Raw genomic sequence first — 26,998 nt, 5'->3', positions numbered from 1 at the left:
ACAAGAGTTCTCGTAAGAGAGAAGAAGGAGGATCATGTGATAATGGAAGCAGAGAGTGGAGTGATGTACTTTGAAGATGGAGGAGGGAGGTACAAGCCAAGCAGTACAGGTGGCCACTAGAAGCTGAAAAAGACAAGGAAATGGATTTTCCCCTCAGAGTCTCCAGAGAAAACAGCCCTGTTCACGTCAGCTCAGTGCAATTCTTTTCAGACTCTTGCCTCCAGAACAAGGAATGAAATTGTTTTCTAAGCCACTACTTTTGTGGTAATTTGTTATGGCAGCAATTGAAAACTGATACAGGTTATTAATAAAATGAACAAAGAATTGTTACCAAAGTCTAAATTTCTACAAGTAATAAACTGGGCAGCTTGATTATTTCACCTGCAGAGAGATTGGATTCAAATCTCAACTCCACTGTTTACTAGTTGGACAAGTTAGTAACCTCTTTGTGCCTCAGTTTCCTCATCTATAAAATGGGAATAAAATAGTACAGTACTTACGTTATGGGGCTTTTGTGAGGATCAACTGAGTTAATACATGTAAAGCCCGTAGACCAGTGGCAGGTATGTAGTAATCCCTCAACAAATGTTAGGAAATTTTTGTCATTATTGAAATTCACCTTTCTTCTCGTGAGAAACAGAAGAAATGAATTCCTACTCATTGATAGGCAGAGTACTGCAAAGACCCATATATCACCTCCTGGATCAACTCTGGACATGCAACAGCTGAAAACAATATGCAAATACTTGAAAGCTCCATGTCTAAAATGCACGTTCCTTGCTTTCTAATATTTCCATGAAAGGATAGCATCACTCCCCCAAATGAGGTAAGAGGGTTGGAATTTAGACGTCTTCATGAATCTGCAATTTCTGTTCTGGAAAAATCAGCAAAAGCAGTCAGAGCACTTCCCAGCAGGGGTGGTCATGCAGCCTTGACGACGGAGGCTAAAATAAGTGTTCCCCTTTGGTCTGGCTCAGAGCAAGTGACCTGGGTTTGTCCTGAACTCCCTGACCAGTTTAAGCAAGCAGAAATCTTCATGTTCAGGCACAGGGAAGGAATAACTCATGAGTTTCAGGGTGTTACTTGAGACTGCGCTTCTTAGATGGCAACTGGCAAGAAAACCCTTTTGGCTGGTATCTGCCTTGTAGTCTGCACTCCTCTCATTGCAATTAAGATGGATTAGTCGGGACAGGCCAACAGGTGTACCCTAACCCCTCATATTTCAGAGAGTTAACATAGAAGCGTTTCTTTATTGCCCACATAATGGTCCACATTGGGCATTCATGGTTGGGACACTACTTTAGGTGGATCTCCTCCAAGTAGCAACTTAAGGACCAGTCTGATCTATACTGAGTCTTAGCCCTCCTCAGACACAAAGTGCATCCCACGCAGCCAACAGATGCAGAAAGAGCATAAAGGGTCATGTCTGAAAGGGTTCCATGGGCCAGGATACTGGAGAAGGGCACTCACTTTGGCCCACATATAGCTCAGAAATTGCTGCGAGATGTGGTCTAGTCGTGTGCCAGGAATTTGGAGAATCCAGGGGTCAATCTGAGCCTACCACAGGGTTACTTAGTTGTGGGATCAGCACCACAAGAACATCATGCAAGTTTGAATCCTATAAAAGCTTTTCCTCACGTGGACCCCCTGCGTGTTCACAGGCATTTACGAAATGTTGCTGTGGCTGCCATGGTTCCAAACCCTGCCATGTAAGGACATAGCCCTCTTGGCTCTCCATGCATGCACCTCTGTCTTTTAAACTTAGCATTTAAACCTACCTTCACAGACCACCTCTGCCTGCATCCTTTATCCTGATACCCACCCATCCTTGAAAGCAGAGGTATCCAGAGTATATGGCAAGAATTTCACACACAGGATCCTGAGGTCGGGGAGAGTCCCTTGTACCTGTGACTTTACAATCTGTGGGAAAGGACTCTCCCACAGATGTGATTTGTTCATTTGAAATAATTTTCCCTGGCAATAGGCAGTTAAGGATCAAGGGTGGGAATTGAGAATATCAGGAAACAGGTGCATTCCAGGATGTGTGGCTGAGGATATAGTTCGATTCATACAAAGATGGCAGCACAGGGATTCTTATAGATGCCATTTAGACTTCCTCTGAAATGTGCTACTTGGGTTGAAGAAAGAAGCCATTAGAAGAGTGAATAGGATTTTTTTAACCTCAAGTACAAACAAGTAATCACACACATACTTCTGGACATATCAGCTTTTTAATTCTCTGATGTTGTGGGTAGGCAGTGTTGGGGGAGGGAGACATTCAAGGCCTCCAACTTTTTCAGGTTTATAGAAGTGCTTGGAAATATTTGTAGATGGGCTTGGAAGTGCCTCAGAGATCAAAGCAAGACTTTCAGCAGAAAGAGAGCAGTCAGAATTGATGAGATGATGGATATCAGCTGGGGGCTTCCACTACTGCTGCCCACACAGTAGGTATGGATTCTTACATCATTTGTCACTTTCATATCCTTCAAGTTGCAAGCAGTTTCAGTTGCACAACCCATACCAAATACTGGTTGGGCACCATTAACTGCAAAGAGAAAGATCCAGGGGTTAGTCTTGTCTCTCATCTTGTCTCCCCTCCTCACCCACATCCTCAGGTCAACCTATCTGCATCCTCTGTGGAAGAAAAGGGTGTGCAGAGTGCCCCAGAATCCCTGCCTTCTGCCTTCTGCATGAGGGGCATCAACAGTGGCTCCAGCTCCATCCAGGGACCAAGACTTATTGCCTTCTGGTCCCAACATCTCTCCAGTTGAGGAGAGACCCCAAAGGGACCTTGCTCTCTCAGATGCATGACTGAGACTGGGGCCTTTGTGTCCTGACTAAGGAAGGGACCGTTGATGTAGGGAAAAAAGCTAGAAAGAAGTCAGACCTCACGCATTTGGCTAAAATACTTCAGTGGTACGTGTCCTCCTCCTTACCTTTGCTTCCTTTGGGGAAACCACAGTGAAATATTGCAGATCCCTCTCAAGATCGTATCTCTTCTCCCCAGGGCTCTGAGTTTCTTGGGAGATTAGTACTGTGAAATCTCATTGCATGCCTGTGCTATCCCCATGATAAGATGGAGTAAAGAGACTGCCCCACACTATCAACAGCTCCAGCCCTTTTCTGTATCCTACATGACATCATATTTTTCTCACTCATCTCAACACATCCAGACAAAGGGCCCTTCACCTGCTAGTACCAGGCCCTCCTTTGAGATCTTCCTCTCTTCCCCTCCAAAGAAAGCATAGCTTGTCTCTTTTCCCACTAAACTCTCTCTCCCATCATTTAATCAGCTCCTAAAACACCACTAATTCCAGGAAACCTCTTACAAATTGATCAGAAGAGAACTGACAGTACCCCCATCCAGCTGTACAATCTAGAAAGAAAAATATTATGGTTGAATGGTATATATGCCCTTCACCACAAATATACTTCTTCCCTACTCAGGAAAATTACAAATCTTTCCATAGATTTCAGAATGACACCATGTAAAAATTAAATGCTTAATCATGGGGTTTGGTAATGGCAATAATGGTAGTGACGATAACAACCAGAACTGAGGTGCCATCACCCCCTTCATTGCAAATGAGCTGAGAGCTCATTTCAGGACATCATAGTGATACATGTCCCCCTCAAGCATCAGTCCTAGCTATGGGAAGCAATTACATTCTCTCTTCTCCTCTCTTCCCTTTTCCTTTTTTCTCCTTCCAGATGTCTCCCTCCAAACCTTAGAGGGATAACCAAGCACCTGGCCCTGTAGCACACCTTGCTGTGTGTACCAGTCAGCCTCTCAAATAATCCCCAGTGGTTCCCATCTTCTGGTATTTATGCACTGGCATAAACCTCTCCCATGCTGTGTCAGGCTTGATCTGTGTGTGACCAAGAGTGGAAGTGATGATGTGTCACTTCTGAGATTAGATTATTAAAAACTATAGTCTCCCTCTCCCTCTCCCTCTCCCTCTCCCATCACTTGTTCTGGGAGAAGCCAGCTGATATGTCCAAATGACTCTCAGGCACCCATCAGGCTCATAGGAGAACAGAGGCCTGCCAACAACCATGTGAACCAGCTTGAAAGCAGACCCTTCATCCGAATGACCACAGCCCCTGCTGACATCTTAACTTCCACCTCATGAAAGACCCTGAGCCAGAACCATCCAGCTATGCCACATCCAGATTCCTGACACACAAAAACTGTAAAATAACCCTTTGTTGTTTTCAGCTCTAAATTTTGGGGTAACTAGTTATCCAGCAATAATTGGCTAATACACTACACCTTTTAGGAAAATGAACACCAAAATGCTCGGGTAAATAGCGATACCTGTGCCTACAAACTCAAGACACTTTTTCTCTTCCCCTTTACAGGCGAGGTCAGTTGGTTGGCAGGTAAAACCCTGGTCATTGTAGCAGGCAGGACAGGTAATGCCATTGGGCTCTGAGGACTTCCGAGCCACTGAATGAAGAGAGAAAAAATGTATCTTAAGGAATAGGCAGATAAAATAAAAGAGTTCATTATTAATCCCCAAGATCATGGTTATTCTAGGATTTCTCCAAACACACACACACACACACACAATTACAACTAGGATGGCGTGGGGGGAGGGGGGAGGGGGGAGGGGGGAGGTGGGGAGGAGGATTGTAGTAGGTATTAGATGTTTCCATGTAAAGTAATAAAAAACATTTATTAGGAATTCAGTGTTATTTTCCCTTTTCATGAATCACCCCCTCTCTGCCCTGGCTGGAGACAAGTATTTAAATAATGGTAGAAAAGATAATCAGTGGTCTAAAAAGACACTATTGAAGGACTGAGGAATTAAATAGATGAGGAAGGACAAGTCTTTCAGCGGGAATCGAAGAGAAAATTATTTAAATCGACCGACTCACATTTAAAGAAAATCCCCGAACCAATCTCTGCCACCCACTGTCACTCAGGAGATGGACTGGTGTCTAAGGAAGAAGGATCACTCAGTCTCCCCCACTGTCACCCAGTCTCCCACACTGTCACCCAGTCTCCCACACTGTCACCCAATAGAAGGACTGGTGTCTGAGGAAGAAGGACCATTCAGTCTCTCCCACTGTCACCCAGTCTCCCCCACTGTCACCCAGTCTCCCCCACTGTCACTCAGGAGAAGGACTGGTATCTAAGGAAGAAGGATCACTCAGTCTCCCCCACTGTCACCCAGTCTCCCACACTGTCACCCAATAGAAGGACTGGTGTCTGAGGAAGAAGGACCATTCAGTCTCTCCCACTGTCACCCAGTCTCCCACACTGTCACCCAATAGAAGGACTGGTGTCTGAGGAAGAAGGACCATTCAGTCTCTACCACTGTCACCCAGTCTCCCACACTGTCACCCAATAGAAGGACTGGTGTCTGAGGAAGAAGGGCCATTCAGTCTCCCCCACTGTCACCCAGTCTCCCCCACTGTCACCCAGTCTCCCCCACTGTCAGGAGAAGGACTGGTATCTAAGGAAGAAGGATCACTCAGTCTCCCCCACTGTCACCCAGTCTCCCACACTGTCACCCAATAGAAGGACTGGTGTCTGAGGAAGAAGGACCATTCAGTCTCTCCCACTGTCACTCAGGAGATGGACTGGTGTCTAAGGAATGGTGTCTAAGGAAGAAGGATCACTCAGTCTCCCCCATTGTCACCCAGTCTCCCACACTGTCACCCAATAGAAGGACTGGTGTCTGAGGAAGAAGGACTGGTGTCTGAGGAAGAAGGACTGGTGTCTGAGGAAGAAGGACCATTCAGTCTCTCCCACTGTCACCCAGTCTCCCACACTGTCACCCAATAGAAGGACTGGTGTCTGAGGAAGAAGGACCATTCAGTCTCCCCCACTGTCACCCAGTCTCCCCCACTGTCACCCAATAGAAGGACTGGTGTCTGAGGAAGAAGGACCATTCAGTCTCCCCCACTGTCACCTAGTCTCCCCCACTGTCACCCAGTCTCCCCCACTGTCACTCAGGAGGACTGGTGTCTAAGGAAGAAGGATCACTCAGTCTCCCCCACTGTCACCCAGTCTCCCCCACTGTCACCCAATAGAAGGACTGGTGTCTAAGGAAGAAGGATCATTCAGTCTCCCCCACTGTCACCCAGTCTCCCCCACTGTCACCCAGTCTCCCCCCACTGTCACCCAGTCTCCCCCACTGTCACCCAATAGAAGGACTGGTGTCTAAGAAAGAAGGATCATTCAGTCTCCCCCACTGTCACCCAGTCTCCCCCACTGTCACCCAATAGAAGGACTGGTGTCTAAGGAAGAAGGACTGGTGTCTAAGGAAGAAGGACTGGTGTCTAAGGAAGAAGGATCAGTCTCCCCCACTGTCACCCAGTCTCCCCCACTGTCACCCAGTCTCCCACACTGTCACCCAATAGAAGGACTGGTGTCTAAGGAAGAAGGATCATTCAGTCACCCCCACTGTCACCCAGTCTGTCTGCCCCACTGTCACCCAGTCTCCTACACTGTCACCCAATAGAAGGACTGGTGTCTAAGGAAGAAGGATCATTCAGTCTCCCCCACTGTCACCCAGTCTCCCCCACTGTCAACCCAGTCTCCCCCACTGTCACCCAGGAGATGGACTGCTGTCTAAGGAAGAAGGATCACTCAGTCTCTCCCACTGTCACCCAGTCTCCCCCACTGTCACTCAAGAGAGGGACTGGTGTCTAAGGAAGAAGGATCACTCAGTCTCCCCCACTGTCACTCAGTGTCCCCCACTGTCACTCAGTCTCCCGTGCAGAGAGGGACTGGTGTCTATCCGTGATGCTCCACAGGAAGAAGGACAAGCAATTGGCAAGCAACGTCAATGGGTATCTCAGAAGCAGAAAGATGGATTGTGGACTGGTTCTTAGAAGGCAGAGGCTAAAATCAATGGACTGGGAGTAGGAGCAGGAAGAGAGGGAGAGCACAGAGCTGAGCTGGTCCTCACCTTGGAAGTCCGCTTTGTTACACCCTTCAGCTTGGCAGCATTGATAGCCATACCCAAATGTGTGCTTATCTCCCAGTGTGACTGAGAAGGCCTTTGGATCACACTTGCTTGAAGAACAGCCTTTCCTCAGAAGGATACTCAGGGGCCGCTGCCCTGCACAGAACCAAACCCCAAGAATTTTCTCTCTGCGCCAGAGGCAGTGATGCCCCATGGGCAGCCAGTATTAAAGGACTGCTGGTCCCCACTCCATGCGTCTTTAGTCTTTCCTCTTCTCTGAAAGACTGCTTTTGTATTGGTCCATTTCATAGAATAAACCAACGGAGGGACAATAGGTTAGAATTTGCTAAAAAGGGAGTGTCAGGACTCAACGGTCCCCACGAGATTGGTGTAGGAGCCAGGACCACCTAGACCTTTCCCTGGACACCCTGTGTTCACACAGTGCCCCATCCCTGCCACCTCCTGCCCTCATACTCTCCTAGCCCCTTCCTGGCAGGACATTATTTTAGGAAGAAAGGATAAAAGACGATGCGTAAAGGAATGAGGAGATACATCAAGTTTCTGAACAAAGTAACCCCTCACACTAAGCACCTCCTTTGTCTGCCCTGAGCATCCAGCAGCTCGGGCAGGGTGGCTGGGGCCTACCTGTCGCATTAAGTTCTCTCTTTTCACTGAAGCAGCCGTGAGAGGAATCACAAGTTTTCTTATTGCCATTGTTACACTCTTCAAGTTCACATTGTGCACATTTGTAATTCTCTACTAAAAGGAAATAAATATTGTTCAAAAAATAATTCAAGAATGAAAACTGTCAAGTCATAGTTGATGTTTCCAATAGCCAGAGATCCCTGGGAATCAAAGTCCCATGAAACCTGGTCCCTGTGGGGCTGGATGGGTCCCTGGAGGCCCACACGGCCCACAGTTGCTCTCTAAGGGACTTTATTGCTATCTTCACCCTTCAGATCTTTGGGAGAAAGGGGCATCTGTTCATTCTTACCCACAGTGCTGGAAACAAAAGCAGCGAGGACACAGATGGTGAGGAGACTCTTCAGGCTGGAGGACAGGGACATAATGGCTTCTTTGATTCACTGTGGAAGACCCAAGCGAGAATGAAGGAGTCAGGGATATGGGCCCAAGCGAGAATGAAGGAGTCAGGGATATGGGCCCAGGCTCCTACTATAGCACGTGCTGGAAAGATCTGGGCTGTTGCATCTCAAAGCAAGCACCCCATTAGCTAAGGACACAAATTTCTCAGTTTTGAAGTCACCTTCCCACAAAGAACCAGCCACCCTGACATGGGTATTACCACCCACACTGGAAATGCTCACCTTCAAGTATTTCAGATCTTCTTGTGAAGGGACTGCCTCTGAGATGGAGAGGAAGGCAACTGTTCTCACCTAGAGAGGAAAGGAGACTTAGAAAAGGAGAAAAATCCTGAAGATGGGCTCTCTCCCTACCCCTTTCTTTCACTTACTTTTATAGCACTCTAATTCAGGTGGCCTAATAATTAAGCACTGCAGATCAATATCATCTTGACACAAACCTAAGTGCAGTAAATTGCACTGGTCTAGGAAGATACTGGGAGAACAACTGTTCCTGACCCTCTGATCTCCCAGTAGAAAACTCTCTGGGGAAAAAGATTCTTGTGAGTTTAGCAAATAAGTTTGAAAAGAAAAAGAATTAAGAACAGCTTGTAATTCAGAATCACCCAGTCACATGTCCTTCAACAACAATTCTAATGCTGGGTCTGGCATAGGCATTTATCAAGCATCCAGCTCCAGAAACAGACACAAAATGCAAGGCAGTTGTAGCGGCGATATCGTTGACTGAACTAGACATTGCTGTGGAAGACTGCAAGTAATAAATCTCTCCTAGAATTAAGTGGCAGAGGGGGGAAACTGCCTCTGTTTCAAAGAAACAGCTTGCTTCCTTTTTTGAATAATATGAAGTATGAATTCTTAGATAAAAGAGTTTTTGGCCACCAGGAAGTTCAGAGTTGTATTTTATGCTAAACCATGATTTCTCTAATTGCTTCCTGCTGTTCTTGCATGTCGCTACGTTCATCTTTTTGAAGCCGGCTTGTCACCATTCAAGGGGCAGTGGAGATGTCAGTGGGAAGCCCACTTGTGAAAGAACGTGACCTAGGAGAAAGTGGTCCTCACGGCAGGGGGTGGAGGGGAGTACTTCACAACACCTCTGGGCCTCTGTTTTGTACTCTAAACCAAGTCTCCCTCCCGGGGTTCTGCGGAGATGAAAGAGATGGTATGTCTCTGGCCCGTAGCTGATATCATTGTCCAGCTGTTCCTCAATGCTAATTCCCAGATCTCCTTCTCATGAGATCCATCCCTTCCTTTCTCCTCCCAAAATCAACTCTTATGACCTGCTTATATTTCTCCAGATGAGGAACTGGGAATCTCCCTCTACCCCATTTTCCTTCTCCCTCTGTCTTTATTTTCTTGCTGATCTATTGTTAGGGCATAAGTTCTATCCCAGGCTACTTGTTTGAAATGGGAGACAAGGGAGATAAGAAAAACACCTTTATAAGCAAACTTTGAGAATTTCTTATTACAACATATGTCATTCTTCATTGGTATCTATGGACAAGTTGATATATCTAGCCATAAAAGGCAATAAACCCTCCTGCCAGGCACTGAAATGCTGATTGCACAGTCTGAAAGTTCAGGATGTTGTGGTTATTCTCTACAGTGGGCAGGAAGGAGCCTCCTGGGGTCTCCTTTGGCTGAGTGTTGACGAAGAAGGTGTCAAGCCTGCAGGAGAGGAGCAACAGGGCTGTCCAGGTGCCTCAGAGGCCAAGGCATGGAGGAGCAGGAGAGGGACAGGCCCAGGACAGGTGTAGAGGTCAGCAAGGCCTCGCTGGAATCTCCACAAAGGCACAGCACGATGCCGAGAAGTGGGACAGCAAACATAGCAGGTTCTTGCTTATTGAACAAAGTCGATAAAGAATTGCAGAGGAGACAGAAACATGCACTCAGAGAAGGCCAGAGGACCCACTAACCCCTCAGACATGGTTAGGGTAGAAGATGCCCTTCAAAACAGGTGGGAAATGCCAGCTTGCATTCCAGACAGAACTCTGCTCAGGCCCCACAAAGTGACAGAGCCAGGACTTGCTAGACAGATTCGGGCACTCGTTCTAAACATTCTCTCATCGATTATCCTTTCAAAGAAGATGTACGGACTTCCCCAACCTAGGAAGGAATCCCAGACTCCCCACCTTGTGGAATTTCATGAGCCATCTCCCCCACCACCAGCCTGTCCCACCCCACCTGCCTTGAAACTCATCTTGCCAGGGGCTGGAGGAAAAGCCTGCAAAAATCTTGCAATATCATGGTGTGACAACTGAGGAGGGGTCAGGGCCCCACGCTTTTCCTTCTTGAAGGCAGGTTTTCAGGAAATGGCAAAGATTTTATACTCTGAAATTCAGGTTTCATTTTCTATAACCTTAAGCCAAACCAGGCAGAGACAATACATATGATACCCAACGAAGAACAACCTGCAACCTCATTCCAGCTTTCTCCTGTTCAGCCTCCATCATAACCTCAAGATAACAGACAAAAATGTTGTCTCTTGCTTTCTTTAAAAAGAGGAAAAAGATCGTTTTGCATAGAGAGGTGCTGGCTGAGAGCAGTGAGAAGAGGCGTTGGAGTGCGTCCTGTCCCCAGTTCTGTCACAGGGCACTGTGTGAACCTGGACACACTGTTCCACTAGTCTGAGCCTTGGTTTCAGGAATGTGCAGGGAAGATAGCAATGCCTACTTCTCAGGATGGAAATGGAGACACTATGTGTATGACACACCTGTCGCAGTGCAGGCACATAGCAGCGGACTTCCCTTGTCCGTATTAGCAACATGTGAGCAAAAACAGGCAAGAGGTTGTGGTTGGTGGCACAAGGTCAGTGGGGCCAGTCAACCTGCTCTGCATATGCCAATGTGGGAGTGAACATCTAGGAGCAAGAATATAAGACGAGTGCACATCCTGTGTTTTTCCTCCACCATCTCAACTGAGGAGACGTCTCACAGGGTGACTGGATATCCAGAAGCCCCCAGAGGCTTGGACCCCCAGATCGGAGACTCCCCATAGAGTCCTTTGTATGGTTGTATAGAAAGAAGGATAGCATCTTCATTTTTGCTAACATCTATCTGAAATGTAGCCTTTCCTTCCATGAAAAATGGAGCCCACAAACCACAGCAAATCTACCCACCAGTAGTCATCATTGAGGTTTTCTTATGACGTGGCATCTGCAGATACCTGAAAGTATTCTTTGCCTTCATCAGCTGCTCTAGACTATTTCCTTATCAGTCCCACTGACAGGTCCTGCTATCTGGCACTATTCCACATGTTAGGGGAAATTTATGACCATATTTTAATACAATCACACAGGATTATCACTGAATTTTTTTAATGAGAAAGGGTTCTTGGGTCCACAGCCTGCCATATTCCCACGGCAGACATGGTTTCTACTCCACTTCTGAAAACAGCAAAATCAGCCTTTCCCTCCCAGAACAGTGCTCTGTCCCCAAGCCCATGCAGAAAGCATGGTCCAAGGCTATACATTTTATGATTCTTTTCTTTTCTTGGCCCATTAAACCTCTCCCCTTCTTCCTAATACTACTTACCCATGAACTCTGACCAGCTGAGGTGGCCAGAAATAAGGATAGTTTCTGGCAGAGGAATTTGAGGCCAGGAAGCCAAACGTACAGTGTAGTCTTGGTTAAAATTTTGCTAGTTAAATCCAACTACCTGCTGCAATGCAGTGATGCTGGATGCCTACCTGGGCTGGCTGTCAGTGCAGATGGAGCCTGAAGGGCAGGCTGGGTTCAGCGAGGAGGGATCGTCAGGCAGAAGGAACTGTTTTGCCACTGCTGGTAGAAAGCCAGGGTCTGTATCACTCATGTCACATGGAGAACAGAATGTGAAAGATATTAAATTTGGGACCGCCCAACTCTGTGCCAACTTCCTACTTCCCCAAACAGGTCCTCAGCAAACTGTCTGTGGCCCAGTGAGCACAGACCTGGGCTTACCTGTTGTTACTGTGGCAAAGCTGCCAGCAGCCCACCTGGGGACACAATTCCTGCAGAAAAACAGAAGAGAGTCCAAGACACTTATCGGGCACATGGGTATTCACTGTCTTTATCACCTCCCACACCTTCCGGCTTCAGAACCATCCCACAGATCTTCTTGTGGGTATCCCGCTCTCTCAGGGCAGCTGAGATCATTCTTGGAGCCGGAAACAACATTCTGCTCCATGTTCCAGATGAAAGCACTCCCCAGGGGGGCACCATGGCCACCCTCCCGTCAGCCCAGCTCCTGGGCTCAATTCTGAGAGTGGCACACTCCTTGTTCTCCCAGTCAGACAAAGATTGTCTTCTGGACCAAATTCTACTTCAGGCTCTCTCTCAGCTTTCTTCTCAACTAGGCCCTGATTTGGGGGCTTCCATGTGGTTCTGCCTTGTCCAATTTTAGCAAGAATCCCACGATTCTGGGTGGGTGAAGGGTACTAAGAGCAGGATGCAGGAGCTGGGAGTGTAGAGGCAGAAGAGCCAGGCCCAGGTGGAGTACCCTGGGGGCCTGCAGAATGCCTGGCCCTGCCCCCACTGTCCTCACCAACCTGCCATTCTAGCCTTTATCATGTTATAACCCCTGGCATAGCATACGAGGCTTCATGTGAAGGTCTGAACAACCGCCAATCATCCTCATAAATTGAAACCCAAGTATCAGCAGGTCACAGGCAGGCCAAGGCAGGAAGCGGTTTCACTCTGGAGAGGTTTCACTTTTACTTACCAACTGCGAGTCTTCTGTAACAACTATTTGTCCAGCCCTTTGACCATTCATACATTAACATCTTAACGTTTTCTTCTTAGCATTTTATGACAGTCATACATATATACAACTTATGTATATGAACTTACATACGTATATAAAACATGTATGTAAACATACTATAACTTCTATATAAAGATACCCATTTTTGTCATATTTATTGTTAATTGTTTCAAGGTCTATCATTTAACACTCAATTTGGGGGATTTTTTTCTGGTTAAAATGCCATTAATTTTGATATAAGCAAATCTTGTAGCTTTTCCTACCTGTGAGCTCCATGGGGTAAGATTTCCATCTGCTTGTTCACTCTTGCATCTTTAACACATGTGATGCTGATACTTAGTTGGTGCTTGGTAATTTTTGTTGGTGAATGATTCTTATTCTTGATCTAAGATGGCAATTTTCTATTATTTGAGGCTTTCTATGTAACTCTTCAAACATGGAAAACAACATGGAGTACTATGTGATGACAGATTTCAACTTTAGGGGTAACATTTATTGAGTTTAGACTTTTAATAGAAATCAGCTGTCAAAAAATTAGCTGGGCATGGTGGTGGATGCCTGTAATCCCAGCTACTCAGGAGGCTGAGAATCGCTGGAACCTGGGAGGCAGAGGCTGCAGTGAGCCCAGGTCGCGTCACGGCACTCCAGCCTGGACAAGAGCGAAACTCCATCTCTTAAAAACAAACAAACAAACAAAACAAAAAACAGAAAGAGATCACCTGTCAAACCCCAAAGACTAATGAGGCAATGTGCCATAGTCAACAAAGTTTTTATTTCAGCTAGAACTACTGAGAAGATGAACAGGTCATGTAGAATCGGCCACACTCCTTATCTCCTCAAATTCTGGAGCATCTTCTGTCCCTAGAAATGTGTGCGGACAAGAGATTACAGGCTTGTTTTTTATTCATTATCACCCTCCCAAATGTAAAGCAATAGGCAACTATTCTGCAACTTCTCCTCAGTCACTGGTTCCCAACTCAGCACAAAATAGCACTTTCAAAATTCCATTTTCTGACCTGAACTTTCACCAATTGGGTGTCCCCAGTCTTTGAATTTTCACCTCCTCTAAACATTCCTGATTGTTGTGTAGAAATAGAATATATTCGGCAGCTCATGTACCCAACTTTTACACATGTGGATAGACTAACAGAAGCATGTAAACTAAGCATTATTGGTTGTTATGACTGAATGTTGCCCCTAAAAATGTATATATTGAAGACCTAACCCCCAGTACCTCCAGATGTGACTGTGCTTGTGTTACTGGAAGGAGGGTCTTGAGTGAGTTGTCCAGGTCCTTGGCGTTTTGAACAAAGAATTGGACAAAATGCACAAAGTAACAAAGGAATGAAACACAGGAATGAAGTAGCAAACGCAGGGATTAAAGTGAGAAAGCACTCCGCAGGGTGGGAGCGGGTCCTAGCAAGCCACTCAAGGACCCAGTTACAAGGTTTTCTGGGCTTCAAGTACTTCTTTTGAGGTTCCTATGGGTTACCCCTCATCTGGATGAAGGATTTGGTCTGTGGCTGAGGCTGAGGTGAACTGGCAACCTGTGCAGATGCAGGGATGGTCCCTGCTTGGCCCTCAGGCAGTTCAAGGCACTCTCCCTTTCGCTGTGAGCCTTGGTGGAGTGGGGAGGTGGTAAGGAGAGTAGCCTTTGAGCCTTTGTCATCGGTGTGGGAAGATGGGGTTTTTCCTTTGGGTTTAGCTGTAGGAAGTTTAAGTTAATTGGCCTTAAGGTCCCTGCCCCCAGACCTTGGTCTTTTCTCTTTTAGGAAGTTAGCACAAAATGGCCTCAGATTCCTTGCCCCTAGACCTTGGAGATTTTCCTTGATTTGGCATGAATTGGCCTTAAGTTCCCTGCCTCCAGACCCTATTTATTCTCCTGCCCCCAGACCCTATTCTCCTGCCTCATTTGGAGATAGGGTCTTTACAGGGTAATTAAGTTACAGTGAGGTTATTAGTGTGGGCCCTAATTCAATATGTCGACAAAAAAATTATGAATGTTGTTATGTTGTTTTCATAAACGTTTGTGTACAAGTTTTTGCGTTTACATGTTTTCAGATATCTGGGGTATATACCTAGAAGTGGAACTTCTGAATAAGATGGTAGCTCTGTTTAACTTTTTGTAAAATTGCCAGTGTTTTACAAAGTAGCTGCACTATTTTATATTTCCATTAGTGTCCAAATACCACCATCATTCTTCACAGAACTAGAAAAAGTAATCCTAAAATTTTATATGAAACCAAAAAAGAGCCTGCATAGCCAAAGCAAGATTATGAAAAAAAAAAAAAATCTGGAGGCATCATATTACCTAATTTCAAAATATAAGATGACGGTGACCAATACAGCATGGTACTAGTATAAAAACAGGAACACAGACCAATGGAACAGAATAGAGAGTCCAGAAATAAACCCAAATATTTTCAGCCAACTGATCTATGACAAAGCAAACAAAAACATAAAGTGAAGAAAGGACACCCTATTCAACAAATGGTGCTGGAATAATTGACAACCCACATATAGAAGTACGAAACTGGAGCCTCATCTCTCAATTTATGCAAAAATCAACTCTAATGAATCAAGGATTTAAATCTAAGTCATGAAACTATAAAAGTTCTAGAAAATAACATCAGAAAAATTCTTCTAGACATTGGCTTAAGCAAAGATTTCATGACAAAGAACCAAAAAGCAAATGCAATAAATACAAAGATAAATAGGAGGGACTTGGCGGGGTGCAGTGGCTCACACCTGTAATCCCAGCACTTTGGGAGGCCAAGGCGGGCGGATCACGAGGTCGGTAGTTCAAGACCAGCCTGACCTACATGGTGAAACCCCATCTCCACTAAAAATACAAAAATTAGCCGGGCGTGGTGGTGCATGCCTGTAATCCCAGCTACTCAAGAGGCTGAGGCAGGAGAATTGCTTGAACCCAGGAGGCGGAGGTTGCAATGAGCCAAGATAGTGCCATTGCACTCCAGCCTGGGTGACAGAGCTACACTCTGTCTCAAAAAAACAAACAAACAAAACAAAACAAAAACTCTTAAAAGAAAAGATGCGGTTACATTTTTATGACCTTAGATTTCATATATTCTTAAATATGACACCAAAAGCACAAGGAACAACAAAAATTTTCTTAAAGAATTGGACTTCATCAAAATTTAAAACTTCGTGCGTCAAAGAATACTACTGACAGTAAAAGGAACCCACTGAATGAGAGAAAATATTTGCAAATCACATATTACAAGGGTCTAATATCTATAATACGTAAATAATTTTTACAAGCCAATAACAAAAAGACAAATAAATCAATTTTAAAATGAGCAAAGGATTTGAATAGACATTCCTCCAAAGAATATATACAAACGGCTAACAAGCACATGACAGAGTTTTCAACATTATTAATTGATAAATGCAAATCAACACAATTGTCACAGGCAGAGGGTGTCCAGGTTCTTGGTGTTTTGAATGAAGAATTGGAAAAAATGCATAAACAAAGCAAGGAAGGAATGAAGGAATATACTGAAAATGAAAGTACACTCCACAGTGTGGGAGCGGCCCGAGCATAGGGGCTCAAGGGCCCCTTTACAGAATTTTGGGGAGTTTAAATACCCTCTAGAGGATTGCATTGGTTACTTCGGGTGCGCTCCATGTAAATGGAGAGACTAAGTTACAAAGTTAGTTACTTGGCCTCACTCTATGGAGAGGATATTTCCTGTCATAGCTGAAGTGTGAATTGGCCTTATGTTCTCTGTCCCCATACTCTATTTTCCTGCCTCATCTCCCCCTGAGAAATGTGATCCCCATAAATCTTTATAGGAGGTAGAGGGAACAATGGTATTTTTTCTGTAACTGCCTCATGCTGGCTTGGGGCATAGTCTCTACCTATTGGGGATCATGGAACTCTCACCCTGCTCTGTCTAGTGGAGGCAGGGTAGCTCTTTCATGGCCAGCAGTGGTGTCTTCACCTAGAACTGGCTGGAACCTTTGTTGCACGATCATCTGAAGCTTGATGGTCTCTAGGCAAGAAGAAATGAATTTGATTAAAAGATTTAATGGGAACTTTAGGGGTTGGATACCCATGCTGTCAGGAATGTTTGTTATAGAGATTTAAAGGAGAAAAACAAAACCTGGTCTGTTCTAGAATCTATGCATTTCCTTAAAATCTTAGCATACATGACCGCAGTTTGGTTCGGTTTGGTTTAGTCTGTTGGGGCTTAGTAAATGAGCTTAGTCCAAAACAATGGCCTCCCAGAATTTTGTTTAAAAAATTCCCCCATTGTGATCACACTCTCATAGCACCACTCTCAGTTACCACCATTTTGGGTTTCCAGTCTCAGCACATTATTTATAGGTTATGGTGCCCTCATGGCTGCACATTTCTTTCAGCTCCTGTCATTCCAATTGAAGAGAGCTCATATGACATTCTAGAGATGGCTGCATGCAAGCATTTAAAACCTTTGAGAGAATACAGCGCACCAGGGAGACTATTATTATGACTATTGGGAGGATAATACCAAGAGTTTGGAGTATGCTCTTTATCCAAGGTCCCCATAAACCAAACCTCCTAAAATCAAATAAACCAAAGAGTGGGCTAAAGAGTTTACTCACTTGACTAAGCATTTTTTTTGTTCCCAACACAAAGAAATGAGAATATTCAAGCTGATGAATGTCCTAAATATCCTGACTTTCTCATTACACATTGTATGCATGTATCAAAATATCACATGCCCTCCATAAACATGTAAAATATCAGCAAAAATAAAAATAAAAAACAAGTGACAGCCAGGCGCGGTGGCTCACGCCTGTAATCCCAGCACTTTGGGAGGCCGAGGCAGGCAGATCACCTGAGGTCCGGAGTTCGAGACCAGCCTGACCAACATGGAGAAACCCCGTCTCTACTAAAAATACAAAATTAGCCAAGCGTGGTGGTGCATGCCTGTAATCCCAGCTACTCGGGAGGCTGAGGCAGGAGAATGGCTTGAACCTAGGAGGCTGAGGTTGCTGTGAGCCGAGATCGTGCCATTGCACTCCAGCCTGGGCAATAAGAGCGAAACTCCCTCTCAAAAAAAAAAAAAAACAAAAAACAAGTGAGAGAACTTTCTGGTCATATTATCAGTATAATGTTGTTTCTATGCCTATTAAATCAAATTTTTTTTTTAAATGAGGGACAAAAAAACTGAAGTCCAATAGAAAAATAAATAAAATAAATCCAACAGAAAAGTAGGTAAAAGACATACACAGATAAATTATATATAAAATCTTAATGGACTTCAAATACATGAAAAATGTTCAAACTCCATAATTAAAGAAATGCAAATTAAAACACCCTTGAAATGTTATTTCCCAGCTGTCTGACCGGCAAACATTAAAATGGAAAATGGAACATTCTTTGGCATAACTGCTGTTGGGAATGCACAGGTCAGCACAATCTTTCCGTAGGGGAATTTGGCAAACCTAACAAAACTACCTGTGCATTAATGACCCAGCAATCCAACTTCTAGGAATCTGCTCTGAAGACATACCTTCAGTGTTAGTGGCAGCAGAGATCTGAGATACCCAGAGTTTTCCGCGGCATCCACAGGAGCCCACGGGAACTTCAGCTCTTGCTTCCTCAGGAGAAAGAATTCGACTGAGGTGCATAAAGCAGGAAAAGAGACTGAGGCAAGTTTCAGAGCAGGAGTGGAAGTTTATTTTAAAAGGCTTTGGAAAAGGAAAGAAACGAAAATTTGCTTGGAAGAGACCCAAGGGGGCGCCTGAAGGTCCAAGAGAGAAAAAAGGAGGCCTTTAACCTTAATCCTAGAACTCTATAGACTCGCCTCTTTCCCATGATTCTTCCCCTAGGGCGGGCTTTCCGCATGCCCAGTGGTCTCCTTGCCCTTTGAAACTGAGCATGCGCAGTGTGTTTAGGGAGTAATACGCATGCCCATCTCAGGCTTGCTTTCTTTTTCCAGTGGCGTGTACCAGTAATGTCATGCTTGACATTTTTGTCTTCTTAATGTGCATGTCCAGGAAGTTTCTCTTCCCTGGGGTCTTCATTCAATGAACACTTCAATGTTTAACAGCTGTGGATCATCAGGAGATTTTCCTCTCCATGGCTCCGGAATTATCATTTTTAGACAGGCAGTTTGATAATTGTTGAACCAGCACCTGACGTTTCTAGTGGGTGAGGGAGAACCCTCTCCTGCCCCACTCATGGCTATCTACCTATAACATTCAGCAATAGAAAAATACAAATGCTCAAGGGTATTCATTGAAACATTGTGATTGCAAAATATTGGAGCAAACTGAAAGCCCATACAGCACAGAGCAGTTGAAAAGCCACACTGTGGACTCCGGTGACGCACTGCAGAAGAATGGCAGACCCCATGAACAGAAGCAACAGATTTCCAGAATATACTATGAAGTGAGAAAAAGCGAAATTGCATAAGGGTATCTACAGTAGACTACTACTCAGGTGGGCTGCTCTTAATTGGTTGCTGTTTATAAAGCTGAGATGACCAGCTGGAGTGATCTGGACAACAGACAGGCCCAGGAGAGGCCCAAGTCCCCCAGGGCTCTTCCAGTGGTGGGAGTGTGCCCCCACCAAAGTGTCGATGAGCTCCCCCTGGAAGGACACACCACAAGGTGAGCCCTAAGGCAAAGCGCACACACCATCTGCAACTCAGCCTGGGCCGTTCCCAAGCTCTCTGGAGTGCTCAGGCCCCAAAAGGGGCGGAAATGGAGCGTGGAAAATTCTTCTGGCCAAGAACGCCTCTGACCTTCAGGAGGAAAATGAATGAATAAGCAAGCAAACAAATAAAAGCTAGAATCATCCAGGTAAAAAGTGACTAATTTAGCTTATAGAGAAAAATATGTAAACTATTCAATGTAAGAAATAAAAAAGATAAACTTTAGTGCTATATTATGGTCACAGGGGAAGAAAAAGTGAAAGCAGGTGAGATGGGGTTGGAGAACAAAAATGAGGCACTGAATTCCAAAAGAAAAAAGACAAATAGTGAGACGAAGACTTGGAGGCAGGAAGAAAGATAGCTGGGAGTCCACTCTTAGCCAACACAAGATTGAATATACTGGGGTGCACAAGTACCTTGTAAACCAAAAATAAAATTCTAAGGCCTCCCAACCATCTGAATGGACTTCTCGTCAGCCAGGGTTCTTTTAAAATTTAACCTAAGAGACTGTTTTAGGCTATGACTGTTTTAGGGGGTTGGACATGTCTCATTATACCTCTCCAGCATTAACATGGACACAGACTTTAAGTCTGATAGGAAACAGTTTACAACCTATTCTCTCCGAAGCCTACCACCTGAAGGTTTCCTCTGCAAATAGGAACTTGGGTCTCCACAATCCTTTATCTTAACCCAGACATTCCTTTCTATTGATCCCACGTCTTTAGACAAACTCAACAAATTGTCAACCAGAAAATGTTTAAATTTACCTGTAGCCTGGAAGCCCCCACTTTGAGTTGTCCTGCCTTTCTGAACCAAACCAAGGTACCTCTTAAACGTATTTGATTGATGTCTCATGTCTCCCGTAAATATGTAAAATCATGCTGTGCCCTAACCACCTTGGGCACATTTTCTCAGGACCTCCTGAGGGCTGTGTCATGGGCCACGGTCATTCATATTTGGCTCAGAATAAATCTCTTCAAACCCCAACTCTGCTCCTCCACTGAGGAAGAAGTATGGCCGTCTCTAGGCCCCTAGGCCACTGTGTTCACTTGAAAACGAGTTCTCAAATTTTGTATTGTCCCTTCCTGCCCACCTTGAAGCTCATAGGGGATGATATCCAAGCCCAAGTCCCCACTGTGGCTACAAGGTTCTAAAGGAACAGAAGCTGAGAGGAACCTGAGGGATCCCGAAATCACCATTTCACAGATTCTATAAGGAACTAGAGACAGAAGGAAGCAGACTCACCCAGGGCACTCAGCTGCCAGCACAGAGCTGCAACCACTCACTCAGGTCTTTCCCTGGGGTTCTGTGGTCAGGGAGAATTGCATGAAATCTCAGGACCTACCTCCTCGGCTGTGTGACCTTGGGCTAGGCACTGGGTCAGGGAGAAATGTATGAAATCCCAGGACCTACCTCACTAGCTGTGTGACCTTGGACAAGGCACTGGCCTCTGCCAGGCTTAGTTTGCTCATCTGAACAACAGGGACATGTAATACCTACATGTCCTCCATGGGTTGTCATGGGAATAAAATATGGCACAAAGCCCGTTACTCAAAGGGAGTATTGACTTCTACTACCATCACAGCTGGTACCATCATTGTAGGTAATAATACTGGGTTGACTCCAAATCACACATAGTTGGGTGGGGCCTGTGCTCATGTCTGGGGGAGTTTGTCACTGTATCTTAGGGACTCTAAATCCCCTGATTCATGCTCCCTAACCTTCACCTTTATGGACTCTTCCTGGTTTTCCCTCCTACCTTCTGGTCTCGCTTCCTTAAGAGCCCTCCCTCTCAGCAGGAACGATCCCCGTAAGATGTCAGCTGAGAGTGATTAGAGTGTGACTCCCACTGAGAACTAGTTAATGGGAAATAGATGGCTCTTCAAGGGCCAAGAGAATGGCTGGAATTTGAGACTCTCTGACAGTCCCTGCAGAAAGTGTGGGTGGCAGCGGGTCCCAATTTCTTTGTGCTGGCCAAAGCTCACCAGCACTATTATTCTGCGCTTGTAAATTCTGCTGCTGGGGCTGGCAGTAGGAGACCTACCTCCTGCTTCTGGGTTAATGTGCAAGAGTCTGAAAAAGTCCCAACTCATCCTCATTCAAAACCTGCTCTGGTAATCATCCACTATGATTTGCTGGCACTGTATTTCTTGAAGCCTTACTTTTCTCTGTAACTTGGCTGGTTGGAGCACTTTTGGGGAAACCAGAAGCCTCAGAATCACTTGACACAAGTAGCTGCTTTCTCAAGCTTAAGAGCAACCCTGCCCAAAGTCCACTGCCCATTCTGCCTGGGACCTCCCTTCTCTGAACCCTCCTCACTCTTCTTCTCAGATCTAAAGCCAGATTTGGGTGCTTAAGGACTCGGCAAAACATTTCTAGGTTCACTCGTTGAGTTAAATATGTACATTGAAGATTTATTTCTGCATTCTCTATTCTATTCCATTGGTCTATTTGTCTGTTTTTATGCCAGAACTATGCTGTTTGGGTTACTACAGCTTTATAGTATCTTTTGAAGTGAGGTGGTGTGATGACTCTGGCTTTGTTCTTTTTTCTCAGGATTGCTTTGGCTATATAGGGTCTTTTGTGGTTTCATACGAATTTAATTGCTTTTTCTATATCTGTGAAGAATGTCATTGGTATTTTGATAAGGATTGCATTGAATCTGTAGATTGCTTTGCGTAGTACAGACACTTTAACAATATTAATTCTTCCAGTCTATGAACACGGGATATCTTTTCATTTTTTTTTCTGTGCCCTCTTTAAGTTCTTTCATTAGTGTTTTATAGTTTTCATTGTAGAGCTCTTTCAACTCTGGTTAAATTCATTTCTAGGTTTTTTTTTTGTAGTCATTATGAATTAAACTGCTTTCTTGATTTTTTCAGATTGTTCACTATTAGCAAATAGAAATGCTACTGATTTTTGCGTGTTGAATTTGTAGCCTCCAACTTTACTGAGTTCATTTAGCAATTCTAACAGTTTTTGGCATAATCTTAAGGTTTTTCTAAATATAAGATCATGTCATCTGCAAACAAGGACAATTTGACTTATTTTTTTTTCTTCTTTTTATTTGAGATGGAGTCTCGATCTATCACCCAGGTTGGAGTGCAGTGGCACCATCTTGGCTCACTGCAAGCTCCGCCTCCTGGGTTCACGCCATTCTCCTGCCTCAGCCTCCCGAGTAGCTGGGACTACAGGTGCCCACCACCATGCCTGGCTAATTTCTTTGTATTTTTTAGTAGAGACGGGGTTTCACCATGTTAGCCAGGATGGTCCCGATCTCCTGACCTCGTGATCTGCCTGCCTCAGCCTCCTAAAGTGCTGGGATTACAGGCATGAGCCACTGCATCCGCCTGACTTATTTTTTTTCTATTTTGAATGTCCTTTATTTCTTTCTCTTGTCTAATTGCTTGGGCTAGAACTTTCAGTACTGCGTTGAATAAAAGTGGTGACAGTGAACATCCTTGTCTTGTACCAGATCTTAGAGGAAAAGCTGGATGTTAGTTGGATGTTAACTGTGGATTTGTCATATATTACCTTGATTGTTTTGAGGTGTGTTCCTTCTATACCCCATTTGTCAAGGGTTTATCATGAAAAGATGATGAATGTATGTTAAGTGAAATAAGCCAGGCATGAAAAGACAAATATTCCATGTTTTCACTCATGTGGGAGCTAACAAAGTTTATCTCATGGATATAAAGAGTAGAATGGAGATTAACGGAGATTAGTTAAGGTGGGGGGAGGTAGGAATAAAGAGAGGTTGGTTAATGGGTAACAAAAATACATTTCAATAGAAGGACTAAGTCCTTGTGTTCAACAGCACAGTGGGCTATAATTTTTGTATTTCAAAATAGCTAAAGAGGAAGATTTGTGATGTTCCCAATACAAAAAAATTGATAAAAGTCTGAGGTGACGAATATCCCAATTACCTGGATTTGATCATTATATATTATATGCATGTATCAAAATATCACATGTACCCCATAAATATTATATGCACAATTATTATGTATATATTGAAAATGTACATTGAAGACACATAGTGATAAGTGGTTTTTACTTTGGTTCAATTTATATTTCAGATTAAAGGTTATTTGGAGATTTAGTTCAAGAAACTTTTAGCTCAGACGTGCTAAACCCAGTCTTGAGCACAAAGAAAGGAACCCTACACCCTCCTTTTGTCTTCCTGGCTGAGGCAGTGAGAAGGGGTCAAAAAGGCTTGGGGGTCTGATGGAAACAGTACCTTATCCTAACCCCTTCCACGAGGCAGAATTGTTGCTGGGAAAATCTGACCCCTGGGGACTATTCTGCCTGTTGTCTTGAGCCTGGGTGTTGCTGAGTGAATGCTGAACTCAATGGGTTGTGAGCAGGGTGTTGCCTGTCATTTCAGGAGGGGAGAGTGGAGATGCCTGGGGCTAGCGTGGAGTGAGCTGCGTAGCAGCCCAGGGGAACTACTGGAGAGGCTTTCATGTCTTCACTGGGGTGGGGGGTAGTTACAAGGGCACGTTTGGTGATACCCATCAGACTGCACACATACATTTTATTGTATGTAAATCCTGCCTAAAATGTGATTGTGTATACAATTTCATTCTAAATAAAATAAACCAACATGGGCAAAAGAACTTTACAAATTTTAAAGTACTGTGGAAAGACAAGGCCACTGTCATTAGTCCAGCCACACAGTGTGAGTGTAGAATTCTGTGGAGTTTCTCAGATATGGGGGCTTATCCTAGACCCCAGGCTGGGTCTAATGAAGAATTGCCAGTAAGGGGCTTTAGCTTAGGTGCAAAGTATGAGACCCGGCTCAGGGGCCAGAGGACAGGAGTCTAGAGTTAAGCATGAAGAGCCAGGAGGAAAAAAAGGTAGACACACGGGCAGGAGTGGCACTCTGCTCAATTCTCTGCTCTGGGTAAGGAGGTGGGAGCCAGTAATGCAAATGGAAGTACATTAGGGTACTAGTTTATACTCCATTAATGGGATGAAAAGCATCTACCCCTGGGCAGTACCCACTACTTCTGTTTAACTTTCTTGCTGCCCTGTCCTTCTACCTTCATCCTGCAGTCTAGGCAATCTTCCCAGAATGGAAACCCAATCCCACTCTTACTATCTCACTTAACTATACAGTGACTCCCCATGGCCTTTAATCTAAAGCCAGAGTCATCTACAATGCTGTGGAGGCCTCCTGGGCTCTGGTCCTACTTGTCCTTCAGGCAGGCTCCCATGTGACCCTTTGCAGTTCCCCAAACATGTCGCTGCTTCCTCACATCAACGTGGAGCACTGGGGCTTCCAGGAGATTTTAAGAACCAGTTAGCTGGTAGTTCAGACAATGCAGATGAGAGGCAGAGAAGCCCCCACTGCGTTCTGTGAGGCCATGGTGTCAGCAGCCACGGAGGGCCTAGGAAGGGTGAGTGAAGTGGATACGAGATTCTGAGACTGAAACAGAAGCAGCTGTAACCTTAGTGAAGTTGGCATCGTCAGAGGGAGCTGAGCAGGGACAGTTCCTTCTACATCAGCATTTCTTGTGGCCTCTCCTCTTCCTACTGTCCTTAGGGAGGACCCTCCAGACTGTAATCTTCTGCTGTTAACATTTACTCCTTGCCAAGCTCTTCGCTAAGCTTCACAGGGAGAACTATGTTGACAGACCTCACAACCCCAGGTAGCAGACCTTATCACTATCCCCATTATACAGGTGGAGAAACTAAGGCCCAGAGAGGAAAAGTCTCTTGCTCAAGGTCCCACAGCCGGATTTATGAGCATAAGTGATGGATGTCACTGCCAGCCCTGGCCCCTGGGCCGTTCTGCACAGCCCTCCAGGCGCTCTCTCTTTTTACTTATCAGCCGGCTACAGACAGAGCACTTAACTGAGAGTCCAGTGGGTCATGGGGGATGGTGGAACTGTGGGATTAAAGAAGCATGACGCCTTCCTTACTCTTGGAGAAGAGCAGCCCTGGACAGATGTCCAACCAGGAGCATCTATATGGAGTTTAAGTTGCTGAGAAATAAACTCCCATTGTGTGATTTTTTTTTTACTAAGGTATATTTGTTATAGCAGTACAACCTAGCCTATTATATTAAGAAGTAATAGCAACTTTACAATGGAGAAACCTGAAAGATACTAACCTTAACCAAGGTTAACATCACCAGTAATATGACACATCGACATCAAGTATCTCCTGATAAAATGCACCGAGACAGGCATATCATTGCCGTGGTTTTCTTGCCAAAAATGCATAACCTCAATCTGATCACAAGAAAACTTCAGACAAGCTCAGACTGGGAAACATTCTACAAAATGGCCAATAATCTTCTTAATTATCAAGGTCTTGGTAGATTCCAGAACTGCCACTGTTTGAAGGAGACTGAGGGGACATGACAATTAAATGCAAAGAATTGGATCCTGGATCAGGAAAAAAAAAGACATTCATAGAAACTGGTGAGATGCAAATGAGGTCTGTTCGTAAACAATATTGTTTCAGTGAACATTTCCTGCTTTCAGTAACTGTATCGTGATTATCTAAAATGTGAACGTGAGGAGAAGCTGCATGAAGGAGATAGTGGAACTCTGTGTACTCATTTTTGCAACTTTTCAGTAAGTCTAAAATTCCATTTCAGAATAACAAGCTGAAATAGGTAAGAGCACATGTGGTGATGAGTTGCCGTCAGAGGACCTTTATGGTGGCTTTGTCCACGGTGCATTGCCAGCAATCCTGGCTAATGTTGACCCACATTAGTTTACAAAACAGTATTTATTACAGCAAACCCCATTTTTCCAAGTTCAGCTCAAGGCCCTCCTTATTTACTAGACCTGGACCTCTGGGCATATTCTATTGAATGGTTTTCTTGCTCCCTTGGCATTTGATATAGAGTTATTTACTCTGTGTTTGATTATAAGCTCTCTGAGGGGCTGGACTGGTGCTCTGTAGCCACATTCCATTCTGCACAAGGCTGCAGAAAACCTCCTCAGCTGGGAATGGAGCCTGGCATTGCAGGTTGCTCAGTGACTTACTCATGTCCCTGCCTGGGAAGGCTAGACAGTAGGAGCATGCTGGTCTTCAGCAGCCCCTCCAACCCTCTTTGGGCCCCCATCGTGATAGGACCCTGAGATGATGCTGTTTTCTTCACTCGCTGTGGACTTCTGACCACAATCAGGACAACTGTTGAAGAGCCATATATTGGCCAATACTGAAGGAGCTTATGTGTTGGTACTGGGGTCAACACAGGCCTTATAAAGTAGGCAGGGGAGCTCCTTGTGTGTGACAGTGTGGATGGTGGCATGTCCGTCCCCAGAGGTGCAGGGCTGCAAGGTCAAGGGGTCGGCTTCCTAGAAGCAAGATGAGCAGGGATGTCCTCAGATCCCAGAAACAAACGTGCACAGGTTTCAAAGGCAAGGACCCCACCTGCAGCCCAGAAGTGGGAGGCAATGCTGGATAGCAGCTCAAATGAAGCCCAGCCCAGAATGCATCAGGACAGATCTGGGCAGTGAATGAACCAGTGCTTTAATAATGGAGAACAAGGCAGCTGTCGGCATTGCCTGGAGACCTGTGACTCCCACTTACTGGGCAGTTAAACAGGGCA

At 44.9% G+C, this 26,998-nt stretch overlaps 1 protein-coding gene and 1 long non-coding RNA gene across 4 annotated transcripts; both read right to left on the bottom strand.

Annotated features, from left to right (window-relative positions):
- Window positions 1-2,212: 2,212 nt before the first annotated feature.
- LOC104004104 (protein RoBo-1-like) lies at window positions 2,213-11,855 on the bottom strand. 3 transcript variants are annotated; one of them, XM_009439992.2, is made up of 7 exons: window positions 11,706-11,855; window positions 8,246-8,314; window positions 7,915-8,005; window positions 7,566-7,679; window positions 6,924-7,076; window positions 4,319-4,450; window positions 2,213-2,545 (listed from the first exon to the last, which is right to left on the bottom strand). In XM_009439992.2, the coding sequence occupies exons 3-7, from the start codon at window positions 7,985-7,987 to the stop codon at window positions 2,355-2,357; spliced, it is 663 nt and encodes a 220-aa protein (XP_009438267.1). In that variant the 5' UTR covers window positions 7,988-8,005; window positions 8,246-8,314; window positions 11,706-11,855; the 3' UTR covers window positions 2,213-2,354. The 3 variants fall into 3 exon arrangements, with proteins under 3 accessions (XP_009438267.1, XP_009438269.1, XP_009438268.1); XM_009439994.2 differs by having other exon boundaries at window positions 7,566-7,676; window positions 11,706-11,844; XM_009439993.4 differs by having other exon boundaries at window positions 11,551-11,728.
- A 1,654-nt stretch (window positions 11,856-13,509) lies between these two features.
- On the bottom strand, window positions 13,510-20,877 carry LOC134807914 (uncharacterized). The gene is made up of 3 exons (XR_010149535.1): window positions 18,280-20,877; window positions 16,665-16,773; window positions 13,510-13,618 (listed from the first exon to the last, which is right to left on the bottom strand). It is a non-coding gene; the product is annotated as an uncharacterized LOC134807914 (long non-coding RNA).
- Window positions 20,878-26,998: the final 6,121 nt, after the last annotated feature.

Source organism: Pan troglodytes, chromosome 1 (genome assembly GCF_028858775.2).
Source record: "Pan troglodytes isolate AG18354 chromosome 1, NHGRI_mPanTro3-v2.0_pri, whole genome shotgun sequence".
Taxonomy (NCBI): Eukaryota; Metazoa; Chordata; class Mammalia; order Primates; family Hominidae; genus Pan; species Pan troglodytes.
This window is presented reverse-complemented; position numbering and strand designations above follow the sequence as displayed.